This window comes from Leucoraja erinacea, chromosome 2 (genome assembly GCF_028641065.1).
Source record: "Leucoraja erinacea ecotype New England chromosome 2, Leri_hhj_1, whole genome shotgun sequence".
Lineage (NCBI taxonomy): Eukaryota > Metazoa > Chordata > Chondrichthyes > Rajiformes > Rajidae > Leucoraja > Leucoraja erinaceus.
Genome location: NC_073378.1, coordinates 41,403,245 through 41,416,578, shown reverse-complemented (window position 1 = coordinate 41,416,578; position 13,334 = coordinate 41,403,245). Strand labels below are relative to the sequence as shown.

Below are 13,334 nucleotides of genomic sequence, written 5' to 3'. Positions count from 1 at the left end.
AAATCCAGCAAGCCGCTTAAACCACTTGCACGTGGACAAGTAGTTCGCCTGCAAACCAACAAGGGCAATGCACGACTGGGGCACATTTATGGCCTGGCCAAAGAACCATGTTCATACCTGGTCGAAGTAAACACAGTCATCTACAGGCGCAACCCGTCAACATATCCTTCCAGTGAAGGAACCGCGTTCTGCAACTCCAGGTCTTGAGATCCCGCCTCTCGTGTTTGCTCCCACAGCCGTTCCAGCGACTCCACCACCAGCCGTTACTTCTGCCGTGGGCTCCCCGCATCAGTTGACGCTTGGCTCGACTATGGCTTCTCCCACCGGGTCCCCACTCCCTTCCCCTGTCTGTTCTCCCACGAAAGGAGGTGAGGCGGTCTCCTACCGCACAAGGGCTGGACGGGTTTGCAGGCCACCTGTTAGATACGGCGATTTTGTATAATCTTGCTAGCATATTCTTAGCATCCCCTCGTCATATTGTTTAAGGCACCGTAGTTTCTTTATTTTCTACAAGAGATGTAGATTGGCTATTGCATGCTAGCCAATCATAGTGCTTGTTAATAGTTGCCCCGCCTAGTACATGCTTTATGATATTAAGAATTCGCCAACGTGAGGCAGTAGATGCAGCAGCTCGGAGATGTAACGTACTGCAGATCCAATGCTGTAAGTCATTAATAAGGTTGTGTTGTATCTTTACGTGTGTTTGAGTCTCATAGTTACAATAGTCCTAGTTTACTCAATTCCTCCTCAAACAGCGAACATGCCATCCTTGGCACTGTTCATGAAATCTTTGCTACACTCCCTCCCTGGCACTCCAGTGAATAATTCTGAAATGTTCTCTTTCTCACCAGACCCTTGATTCTCTTCATTTATCCACCAGATTTTACTTCGGAGTCACATGAACCCGCTGAGCGCGCATGCGCGGCATTACGCAAGCAGTGCAACAAGCGGCGGCAGCTGGAGTTAGGCTCTCCCGCTGCAGTTTAAAAAATGGACCGTTAGGTAAGTACACTGAGCTGTGGAAAGGAGTCTAACGGAGAAGGAGAGTTGTGTGTGTGTTTTCTGCTTACAGAAATGAGTGCACTCAAGAAAAAGCTCTCGAAGAGAACTGCCCCCCGCTCAACTCCACCAGAGGAGTGTTCAATCTCAGGGGGGCAGCAACAGGCGGCAGGACCGCTTATAAAGCGCTCCACCATCCTCGATACCGAGCCAAGCCCAGTCCCGCTAATGCCTGAACAGTGGACTGGGAAAAAATCCACCTGGAAAACCAACCGGCCGGTGGGTTCCGATTCGTCGGACGGGGACATGTCACCACCTAAACGGAGGAGAGGCAGCCGCCTGAGCCACATACAACGGCTCTTGGAGCAGATGCTCCAGCGGGATGCGCAGAAAGAGCGCTCTCGCGGAGGGAGATCAGGCACCCCCTCCTCAGTGTCTTGTACACTGCCCTCTGCTCCCTCATCACTGGAGGCTAGCATTGGTGACCAGGGCTGGGCTGGTCTGGAACAGGGGCTGGCGGACGAGATCGGGAGTATGCAAGGGGTGCAGGAGCAGGAAGAGCTGCTGGGTGTGGTGGACCGCTATGTAGCAACCCCACGTGCTGGAAGACCACTGGAACCAAAATTGGCGGCCAGCATAAATCATCTTTCCAATAAGCCCTTGCAGAAGAAAGTGCTTACTGAGGCGCTAGATCGTTACACAGCACCAGGGAACTGTGAGGCCCTCAGAGTGCTGACTGTGAACAGCCAAATCTTAGGGGCACGTGGGGTCACACATTCGTAACCATGAACTCAAGCTACAGCGGATCCTAAGGCTCCTGACGTCGGCCATCACAGCCTTTGCTCGTTCTGTGGACAGCACGGAGATGGATACCTGCCAGCAGGATGTACTGGCATTAATGTGAAACACTCAGTTTGAAATCAACAACTACCGGCGGGAAATCATAAGACCTGCCCTCAATCCGAAATTTGCTGGGTTGTGCAAAGCCCCAGCTGCAGAGACGGACGCTCTGTTATTCGGGAAGGACCTCACCAAAAAGGTGAGGGACATGGAAGAGTCATCAAAAACTTTCAGCCTCATGAGGGCAGGCCCAGGGACGAGCAAACCAAGACCTACAATACCCAAGCGGTAGCACCCCACGGCATCCACCACTTGACGTCCTCAATATGGGACTGGTGAAAGTTCGGGGACCGCATTTTATCCCCAAAGATCTTTTTTAGATCAGGGTCCAGAGCGGACCCCATGGAAAATGCGCCACCCCCCAACATCGCCAGCACGTCAGACAAGCAAAGCCTTCAAGAACATGAGAAAACAGAAGAAACGCCAATAATCATGGATGTAGGTGGGTGTGGTTCCTCCCAGCACATAGAGAGTAAGGGTTCTTTACTAACAGGGGGGAGATTACACTTGTTCAAAGAAGCATGGGGTACTGTCACGAGTGACAAGTATATACTCAACAGCATTAGTGGATATAAAATACAATTCATGTCAGAAAAATCGCCGCCAGTTCAACATTGGCCCCAAAGGGTATTTTCTCCCTCCGTCAAAGAGAAACGTGAGGGACAAGCTGAACTGGTGAGACTTATCACAAAGGGGGTCATCGAAAAGACCAAACATGAACCTTTGGAATTTGTATCGAATATATTCACTAAAACCAAAAAAGATGGTGGATGTCGCATCATCATTGACTTAACATCACTAAATAAGTTTGTTAAGTATATACATTTCAAAATGGAGACATTTGTTACTGCCAAACAACTGATTTCCAAAGGATACTTCATGGCAAGCATTGATCTTAAAGATGCTTACTATCTAGTACCCATACACAAGGATCATCGCAGATACCTAAAATTTATCTGGATGGGGCAGCTATGGCAGTACAAAGCATTGCCCAATGGCCTAACTTCAGCCCCAAGATTATTCACCAAAATATTGAAACCAGCCATGGCAATACTAAGAAAACAAAGACATATTGTCATGGCATATCTGGATGATATTCTGATAGTAGGAAAAACGATGAAATTGGCTGTGGCAGCAGTATCAGCTATAAAACAGCTCCTCGAAACTCTGGGGTTCGTCCTACATCCAGATAAATCTAAGTTGAAGCCATCCACTATCATGGACTTTGTTTAAGAAGGAACTGCAGATGCTGGAGAATCGAAGGTACACAAAAAAGCTGCAGAAACTCAGCGGGTGCAGCAGCATCTATGGAGCGAAGGAAATAGGTAACGTTTCGGGCCGAAACCCTTCTTCAGACTGATCGGGGGCGGGTGTGGGCGGGGACAAGAAAGGAAAAAGGAGGAGGAACCCGAAGGCTGGGGGATGGGAGGAGACAGCAGGGGGACTGAGGAAGGGGAGGAGACAGCAAGGACTAACAAAATTGGGAGAATTCAATGTTCATGCCCCCAGGATGCAGACTCCCCAAACGGAATATGAGGTGCTGTTCCTCCAATTTCTGGTGCTGCTCGCTGTGGCCATGGAGGAGACCCAGGACAGAGAGGTCGGAGACGGAGTGGGAGGGGGAGTTGAAATGCTGAGCCACCGGGAGGTCAGCTTGGTTATTGCGGACCGAGCGAAGGTGTTCGGCGAAACGATCGCCCAACCTCCGCTTGGTCTCACCGATATAGATCTGCTGACATCTAGAGCAGTGGACGCAATAGATGAGGTTGGAAGAGATGCAGGTAAACCTCTGTCGCACCTGGAACGATTGCTTGGGTCCTTGAACGGAGTCGAGGGGGGAGGTAAAGGGACAAGTGTTGCATCTCTTGCGGTTGCAAGGGAAAGTGCCCGGGGAGGGGGTGGTACGAGAGGGAAGGGAAGAATGGACAAGGGAGTTATGGAGGGAGCGGTCTTTGCGGAAGGCAGATATGGGGGGAGATGGGAAGATGTGGCGAGTGGTGGGGTCACGTTGGAGGTGGCGAAACTGACGGAGGATTACTTTTTGTATGTGACGGCTGGTGGGGTGAAAGGTGAGGACTAGGGGGACTCGGCCCTTGTTGCGAGTGGGGGGATGGGGAGAGAGAGCAGTGTTGCGGGGTATGGAAGAGACCCTGGTGCGAGCCTCATTTATGGTGGAGGAGGGGAACCTATCATGGACTACCTGGGCTTCACAATTAACTCAGTCCATATGACTGTTACCTTGCCAAAGGCAAAAATGGTTGAATTGGCACAATCATGCAACAATTTAATGGTCAACGAGCGACCAACTATTCGACAAACAGCAAGAGTAATTGGGAAAATGGTAGCAGCATTTCCGGCTACACAATTCAGACCTTTGCACTATCAAAATTTACAAAGAGCAAAGGTACAGGCACTAAAACGACATACAGGTCACTATGATCGTGTCATGGAATTACCCACTGAAGCAATATTAGAGCTACAGTGGTGGGCAGAAAACGTTTGGCATTGTTTCAGCCCTATCATCATCACTAACCCTACTTTAGTTATTCAAACAGATGCCAGTGCTCAAGGCTGGGGAGCGACTAACTCCATATCCAGCACAGGTGGTAGATGGACTAACGTAGAGTCATCATTACTACTTACATTGGACATTAACTATCTAGAGATGTTGGGCGCCTTTTATGGTTTAAAAGCATATGTATCTAAAATGCAGCACTTGCATGTTCGGTTACAAATTGATAATACGGTGGTGGCTTATATTAACCATATGGGTGGCATAAAATCACTATCATGCGACAAATTGATCAACAGGTAAGCTAAACACAGTGGCAGACACCAGGTCACGCAAATTCAATGACAACATCGAATGGATGTTAAACCCTAAAGTATTTGCTAAAGTTATTAAGCAATATGGAACGCCAGATTTCGATTTATTTGCATCAAGGCTAAATCACCAGGTACCTGCTTTGGTATGTTGCTTGGGAACCAGACCCAGAGGCAGCAGCGGTAGATGCCTTCACGCTGGATTGGGGAAATTTCTTCTTCTATGCTTTCCCTCCCTTCTGCCTCATCAGTCGGGTACTTCGCAAAATACAGATGGACTCTGCTTCTGGTATTTTGATGGTGCCCGACTGGCCTACACAGCCATGCTTCCCAGTTCTGCATGACATGGTGGTTGAATCACCAATGGTTTTTCCCAGTGATCCAGGATTATTAACTCACCCAGTATCAGGCATAAGCCACCCATGCCATGAGAAAATTAAACTCCTGGGTTGCAGGTTTTGAACAGACCTTACCTGGAACTGGGATTGTCCGAACAAACCATCACCACCATGGCGGCATCCCTGCGAACATCCACCAAGAGGCAGTACTTAACCAGCATCAAAAAATGGGAGAAGTACTGCCAGAAAACAGGGACAACGTACGCAACAGCCACAGCCACCAACGTACTGGAGTTCCTGGCCCATCTACACCACGATGACGGGATCAGCTACAGTGCCATCAACACAGCGCGGAGTGCTCTTTCTGCTTATCTCAAACCAGCACCAGGACAACAGGCGATGGGATCCCATCCACTGGTGGTAAAACTGATGAAGGGCATTTACAATATCAAGCCCCCTAAGCCCAGATATACCCATATTTGGGATATCAGTGTGGTCCTGACATACCTCAGGGAATGGCCACCAGCCAGATCCCTCGGCCTCGAGCAAGCTACACTAAAGACGCTCATGTTGATGGCACTTGTATCCGCTCAGAGGGTCCAGTCGCTACACAAGTTGAGACTGGACAACATGGTGACCACCCCAGATCAGATCACATTCATCATACAGTGTCTGCTGAAACAAAAGCAGGCTAATCCAGTAATGGTATTCCGGGCGTACCCACCAGAGCCACGGTTGTGTGTCGTGACCCATCTACAACATTACATAGACACAACCCACAATATCAGAGGGAGTGAAAAAGCCTTATGGGTCAGCCACAAGAAACCTCATGGCCGGGTAACGAGCCAAACCATTTCAAGATGGCTCAAACAGGTACTGAAGGCTGCCGGAATAGATACTAATACATTTAAATCTCATTCCACTAGGGCAGCATCTACATCAACAGCCGAGAGAATGGACGTACCGGTTGACCATATTCTGAATACAGCAGGATGGTCGAGGGAAATGACATTCAGAACTTTTTATAACAAGCCGTTGACGAAACCTGATTTATTTGCAGAGAAAATATTACAAGCTGCAAATATTTAATTTAAGCCCGGGGGAGCAATTTATTTTGTTATTGTTAATAAATACCTTTTTGTTTCTCGAAAAACAGGTTCATTGGTTGATTACGATAACACTTCCTCCCTCAAGAACTTCGGCAGTGAGTGAAATAAAACTGTTACACGGTTTGAAATCACAGAGCTTTGAAGTCTTCACGTAGTCACTCATGTGACTCCGAAGTAAAATAGTAAGATTAAACGAGAACTTACCAGTTTGAAGTTTGATCTGTATTTTATGAGGAGTTACGATGAGGGATTACGTGCCCTCCGCTCCCACCCTCATTGTATGGATCAAACTAATAACTGATGTCTCCTTTTCTTTACTATGTTTTACTTCAAATAACTGTGTCTATCTGTGATTCCACACCGCTGCTTGGAAGTATGCCGCGCATGCGCGCTCAGCGGGTTCTTCACGTAATCCCTCATCGTAACTCCTCATAAAATACAGATCAAACTTCAAACTGGTAATTTCTCGTTTAATCTTACTATTTTGCATGACTCTGTGAAGGTGGATGCCAAGTATTTATTTAATTCATTTGTCATTTTCTCACTTCATATTAAATTGTATTGTTTCGTTCTGTAAAGCGCCCTCATTTTTTAAAATTCTTTATGCATGTCTCCTTGCTTTCCCCTTGCATCGACCAAGATGACAATAAACGGCAGACTAGAAATTGAGATGGATAATGGGTGGAGAGGATGGGAAGGGTGCATGGTAAATGGTCATAGTGGAGGGGGAGGGGGCGGGGGGGTGGTAGGTTGTATTGGTGCAAATCCACAGCATGACTGTTGGAGGAGGCCAGAACTGCAATCTCAATGAGAGACGAGCTGCCGTCACCATCCATAACCAGTGTAGACAGGGGGTGGGTGGATGGAGGGGGTTAAGATGCCCGAGAGAAATCTTTATTCCTGCACCATACTCCTTGCAGGACTGGACTCTGCCCCATTATCTTGCCAAGTAATGGTGAAAGAGACCATCAGTGTTTTTGGCAGATCCATGGACCAAAATCACAGATGTGGCATCTAAGGGAACACTGGATATCATAGAAGGCTGTGGAAGCCAAGTCAATGGATATTTTTTAAGGCACAGATTGATAGATTCTTGATTAGGTGTCAGGGTGTATGGGGAGAAAGCAGGAGAATGGGGTTGAGAGGGAAAGATAGATCAACCATGGTTACACAGAAAAGCTGGAGAAACTCAGCGGGTGCAGCAGCATCTATGGAGCGAAGGAAATAGGCAACGTTTCGGGCCGAAACCCTTCTTCAGACTGATCAGGGGTGGGGGTGGGTGGGGACAAGAAAGGGAAAAGGAGGAGTAGCCGGAAGGCTGGAGGGTGGGAGGAGACAGCAGGGGAGCTGAGGAAGGGGAGGAGACAGCAAGGACTAACAGAATGGGAGAAGTCGATGTTCATGCCCCGATGAAGTCGATAGATCAACCATGATTGAATGGCGGTGTAGATTTGGTGGGCCAAATGGCCTCATTCTGCTCCTATAACTTATGGACGTCACTGTCCATATCTGGATTATAGACCATATTTAGCAATGTTAAAAGATAGAATAAAGGAACTGCAGATGTTGGTTTACGCAAAAGGACACAAAGTGCTGGAGTACCTCAGTGGGTCAGGCAGCATGCCTGGCGAGCAGGGATAGGTGGTGTTGAGTCGGGATCCTTCTTCGCACCCAGTCTGATGAAGGATCTCGACCCGAAACATCACCTCTCCGTGTCCTCCAGAGATGCTGCCTGACCCACTGAGTTACTCAAGCACTTTGTGTCCTTTATAACATTGGTAAACTTACCCCGATAATCCCTGAAAAAATTATGGCAAAGGCAGGCTGCAAGATCCCATTTATAACGGCACAGAAAGTTCCCATTAATAGATAAGGCCATTCCCTTTTGTTCATCTTGAGGACCCTAAAAAAGGACACGTTGGGTAGATCCTCATCCTGAAAAATAGAATATTTCATTATGTGTTGTGACATGGAACGTCATTTCAAAATACTCCTTTCATACCTTGTTATTTCAAAATGTAAGAATTAATTCATAACTTCAGGATGAGAAATCAATGAACAGTAATTCTGGTTTCACATTGCAGAATGACAAAGAGAATCAATTCCACTAATTTACAGATTAAATATTACTTAAATATTAACAATAGTTTAAATGGCAAAATTTATGGAATCAATGAGTGGATCATAAACAGCAGAACCAATATTTAAAGACACAGCAGGAACTGCAGATGCTTGAACTAATATTTATATTTGCTTCACCTCCCTACATTCCGAGAGTCACCTGCATAAGCAGAGTGACAGCATTTGCTGTTGATGTAAAGACGAGATGTGGGAGATGTTGGAGCTTGGAAATAAAAACAGAAAATGCTGGCAATGCTCAGCAGGTCAGGCAGCACTTGTACGGTTGGAAGCAGGGGGTAATGCTTCATTTGACCTTTAGCATTCACTCTGTAATATAAAATCAGCATGTGCGTATTGTTTGTTCTTGCTGAGGCCTAAAATCGATTCTTTCTCTTAGCCTATTCAAGTTCAGAAATGCAACGCTGTACGGTGGGAGAACCGCGATAGGCTGCAGCCAGACCCACCAGCAGGCCCGACTCGCTCGCCATGGACCCACCTAGAAGGCCCCAGCTCGCTATTCCACGGACCGAGGACCCAGCCAGAAGGCCAAAGAGATGAGAGTCGGCAACTGTGGATGATCATCTCTTCACGGCAGAAGGTTGCCCCCGTCCACAGGCCTGGCTTGCCCGTCCAGAGAGGAGGGGATCGGACGGAGGGCCCGTAAGCAGACTGGCTGCGGAAGGTTGTGCAGTGCCTTGATGGCGAAGTGGGCTGCTGGAGGCCCTGCAACAGCCTAGTGCTCGGCTGGACCGGGCGATGTTCCAGGAGGCCTAGCACGTGGACCGGATACAGACTGCAGCGGTGAAGGACATAACGGCTAGGTTTGTCCAGGCCGTCACTGTGATGTCATCTGGACAATGGGCCTTTATGGTGAATCCAAGAACCCTGCACTTAAACAACTAGAAAAAGCATAAAAAACTGACGACTATGCATATTGTCTCAGTGTTCTCCTGCTATAACCTCTGCTGTATCTGAGGGGCTTATCCTGAAGGTATTTACAGTGCCCGATATAATGTTTGGGGCAAAGACCCATCATTTATTTATTTGTCTCTGTACTCCACAATTTGAGATTTGTAATAGAAAAAAAAATCACATGTGGTTAAAGTGCACATTATTTGTTTTTCTGGCTTTATGATTCATGGCTTGTTACCAGACTCAATGTTGTCTGTTCTGTTAGTGCCAGTCATTAAGGACAAAGCTGGTAAAGTAGGAAGCCTAACTAATTACAGGCCCAGAGCTTTAGCCAGCATAGTCAAACACCCTAGAAATAATTCTGCTGGATAGATTAAATGAGTTTGTTAACTCCATTGATAACCAGTTTGGTTTTAAGGCGAAACATGGCACTGACTTGTGTATATAAGCCTTAAAGGAAATTGTAAACAAATATAGAGGTAAAAACACATCAATTCTTATGTACTTTATTGAAGCTTCCAAAGCCTTTAATCGTGTTAATCATAGAAAGTTGTTTGTTAAATTGAGTCAAAGAGGGGTGCCTACATACATTGTGAGAATTCTGGTATACTGGTATGCCCACCAGACTATGCAAGTAAAAATGGGGCAATAGGGTCTCAACCCCATTTGGGGTTAGCAATGGTGTTGGACAAGGGGAAATTTGTCCCTGGTTCTTTTTAATCTCTATATTGATGATCTGTCCAAGCAAATGAAAGCCTGTAATACTGGGTGCATGATTGGTAATACTCGAATGAACCATATTATGTATGCAGATGATCTTGTGATCTTTAGTCCATCTCGCGCTGGTCTCCAGCAGCTCTTTACTATGTGTTCTGTGTATGGTGTGGAACATGATATTAAATATAATGTTGGTAAGAATGCTGTTATGATCTGTAGAACCAAAGAGGATAAATGTCTAAAATGTCCTGATTTTAAATTGTCTGATAATAATCTTAGTGTCTGTAATAAAGTAAAATATCTTGGGCATTTTATTATAGAACAAATGACAGATGATGAGGATATTTATAGGCAACGCTGTATGATGTATGCACAAGTAAATATTCTCTTGCTCAAGTTTAGTGTGTGAACAGATGGAGTGAAGCTGTTTCTGTTCAGAGCATATTGTACACCACTCTATACTGCACACCTGTGGTCAAACTACAGGAAAGCAAGCTTACAGAGACTTAAAGTAGCTTACAATGTTGCCATGAGAATATTACTTAAGAGACCTAGATAGTGTAGTGCAAGGAAAATGTTTGTGGTTGCAGGAGTCAATACTTTACAAACTGTCTTAAGAAATCTTATGTATAAATTTATTTGCCGGATTAATTACTCTGAAAATGAAATCATCCTTGGCCGAATAAAACATAAGGCTTAGTACTATGCGCTACCAATCCCAGCTGAGGAGAACTTGGTATAGTTGGCTTGTTGTAGGACACTGATTGTAACACTAATGTAACCCCACTTTTTAAAAAGGGAGGGAGAGAGAAAACGGGGAATTACAGACCAGTTAGTCTAACATCAGTAGTTGGGAAACTGCTAGAATCTGTTATTAAAGATGGGATAGCAGCACATTTGGAAAGTGGTGAAATCATTGGACAAAGTCAGCATGGATTTATGAAACGTAAATCATGTCTGACGAATCTTATAGAATTTTTCTTTGAATCGCAGACTTCAAGCAGTCATTGCATGCAAAGGATATGCAACAAAATACTAAACATGATTACTTTCATTTACATGATATTGCTGTGTCCCAAACATTATGGTGCCCTGAAATGGAGGGACTAGGCATAAACACTGCTGTAATTTCTACATGGTGAAACCAAAATGTATAAAAATGGCCTTTATTAGAATCTGACAATGTGCACTTTAACCATATGTGATTATTTCTATTACAAATCTCAAATTGTGTACAGAGGCAAATAATTAAATAAAGGGTCTTTGTCCTAAACATTATGGAGGGCATTGTAGGTGCTTATGTATATTGATGGTTGTACTGATCTGAATACAAAAGTAAATCTCACTGTACCTTGGTACATGTGACGATAAAGTACCATTGTAAAAAACATAAACACACTGGATGATAGGTGAATGATGTCTGATGCTCTTTCCACGGACGCTGTTGAACTGTGGAATATTTCTAGAATGTTCTGCCTTTATTACTGTCAACAGTTTTGTGGTCAGCAATCATGCACAAAACCGTTGATAGTAATAAAGGCAGTAAGTCCTAACTTCCAACTCATAGTTCTTGCAGGCGGCATTTTTTTAACTCATTGTTGGGTTAAGTTGAATTGTACCCACGTTCATGCTGTTCTAACTAATTCTACACAAGAGATTCATGCTTTTAATAACTGTACATTATTATGAATGTTTGAAACCTATATTACACAATTAACATACAGGGTGGGTATTACCAAATTGAATCAGCAAAAACAGCATTGAACTCTTCTGTTACCTTTTCATCGTATCAATGTTTACAATAGGATAAAAATAGAATGTATGATAAGATTTATTTTGCGCAAGAGGACTGACTGGAGAATTAACATGCAATGTACTCTCATGAAGTACTTTTGATTCAACATTTAAATCCCAAATTCATATACAGTGCAGATTATATTCTTATTGATAACATTAATGTGAATCCTACCTGTGCATCCTCACTTGCATCTGTCTTCTCCTCGGCTATTTCTGCCTTTTTTACACTACCTTGCGTGGACAGTCCAGGCAGTATCCTTTTGGTGCTTTTTTCTTCTGTTTTATCATCATTTCTCTCTTGATCTTCATTTTCACGCTTAAAAGTCTGAAGTAAAGTTAAAAATATTAATACGTGTTTTTTTAGCAAAATTAAACCTATGTGTGTGATTTATTTCCTTCATCAGTAGTACCTGTGTGGTGACCAAGTTGTAATAGATCCCCTTTGTTTCCATCAGTTGTTCATGGGTTCCCAGCTCTGCAATTACGCCATCTTCCAATCCTGCAATGACGTCTGCATTTTGAACAGTTGACAGGCGATGAGCAATTACTATTGTGGTGCGGCCTTGTCGTACCTTTGAGAGAATATAGAACATATCATAAGTTTGTGAGATGCTTCCAACTGAATATCAGTGTTCTTTTCTTAATCTGAAAAAACTACACTCTTGTGTATAAGCTTCTGAAATTCTTTGGTTCAATGAGCTATTATTCTTGCTCTGGGTCAGAGGGTAGTAGGGCTGGACACACTGTGCAGCAGTGAAAGGCACTGGTTGGTTTTGTTGGAGCAGCCTTTCTTTGAAAGGGACACTATCGACTTGTTCCATGAGTTTGGATTTATATACCAGAGATCCCAGAACAAGTCAAAGGAGAGCAGGGGGTTCCCTTGGTGCCCTGACAATATTCACAGAATCATGGATAGACACAAAGTGCTGGACTAACTTGGTTGGTCAGGCAGGATGGGTGACGTTTCAGGATCGGGGTCCACCTTCAGAAGTCTGAAGGACACATAACATAACATAGGAAATAGGCGCAGGAGGAGGCCATTTGGCCCTTCGAGCCAGCACCGCCATTCATTGTGATCATGGCTGATCATCAACAATCAGTAACCCGTGCCTTCCATCTCCCCATATCCCTTGATTCCGCAAGTCCCTAGAGCTCTATATAACTCTTTTTTAAATTCATCCTTGAATTGGCCTCCACTACCTTCAGTGGCAGAGAATTCCACAGACTCACCACTCTCTGTGAGAAAAAGTGTTTCCTCATCTCCGTTCTAAATGGCTTACTCCTTATTCTTAAACTGTGGCCCCTGGTTCTGGACTCCCCCAACATTGGGAACATGTTTCCTGCCTCTAGCGTGTCCAAGCCCTTAACAATCTTATATGTTTCAATGAGATATCCACTCATCCTTCTAAACTCCAGAGTGTACAAGCCCAGCTGCTCCATTTTCTCAGCATATGACAGTCCCGCCATCCCAGGAATTAACCTTGTAAACCTACGCTGCACTCCCTCAATAGCAAGAATGTCCTTCCTCAAGTTAGGGGGACAAAACTGCACACAATACTCTACGTGTGGTCTCATCAGGGCTCTGTACAACTGCAGAAGGACATCTTTGCTCCTTTCT

The 13,334-nt window shown here is 45.0% G+C and overlaps 1 protein-coding gene across 1 annotated transcript in view; it reads right to left on the bottom strand.

Moving 5' to 3' along the window:
- The window catches only part of LOC129709333 (ATP-dependent translocase ABCB1-like), a 162,435-nt gene that overhangs the window by 77,304 nt on the left and 71,797 nt on the right, over positions 1–13,334 (bottom strand). Inside the window, exons 14-16 of the mRNA XM_055655616.1 lie at positions 12,127–12,288; positions 11,889–12,041; positions 7,958–8,104 (exon numbers count right to left, since the gene is read on the bottom strand). Of these exons, the coding sequence (XP_055511591.1) occupies positions 7,958–8,104; positions 11,889–12,041; positions 12,127–12,288 (462 nt within the window). The remainder of the gene's footprint in view (positions 1–7,957; positions 8,105–11,888; positions 12,042–12,126; positions 12,289–13,334) is intronic.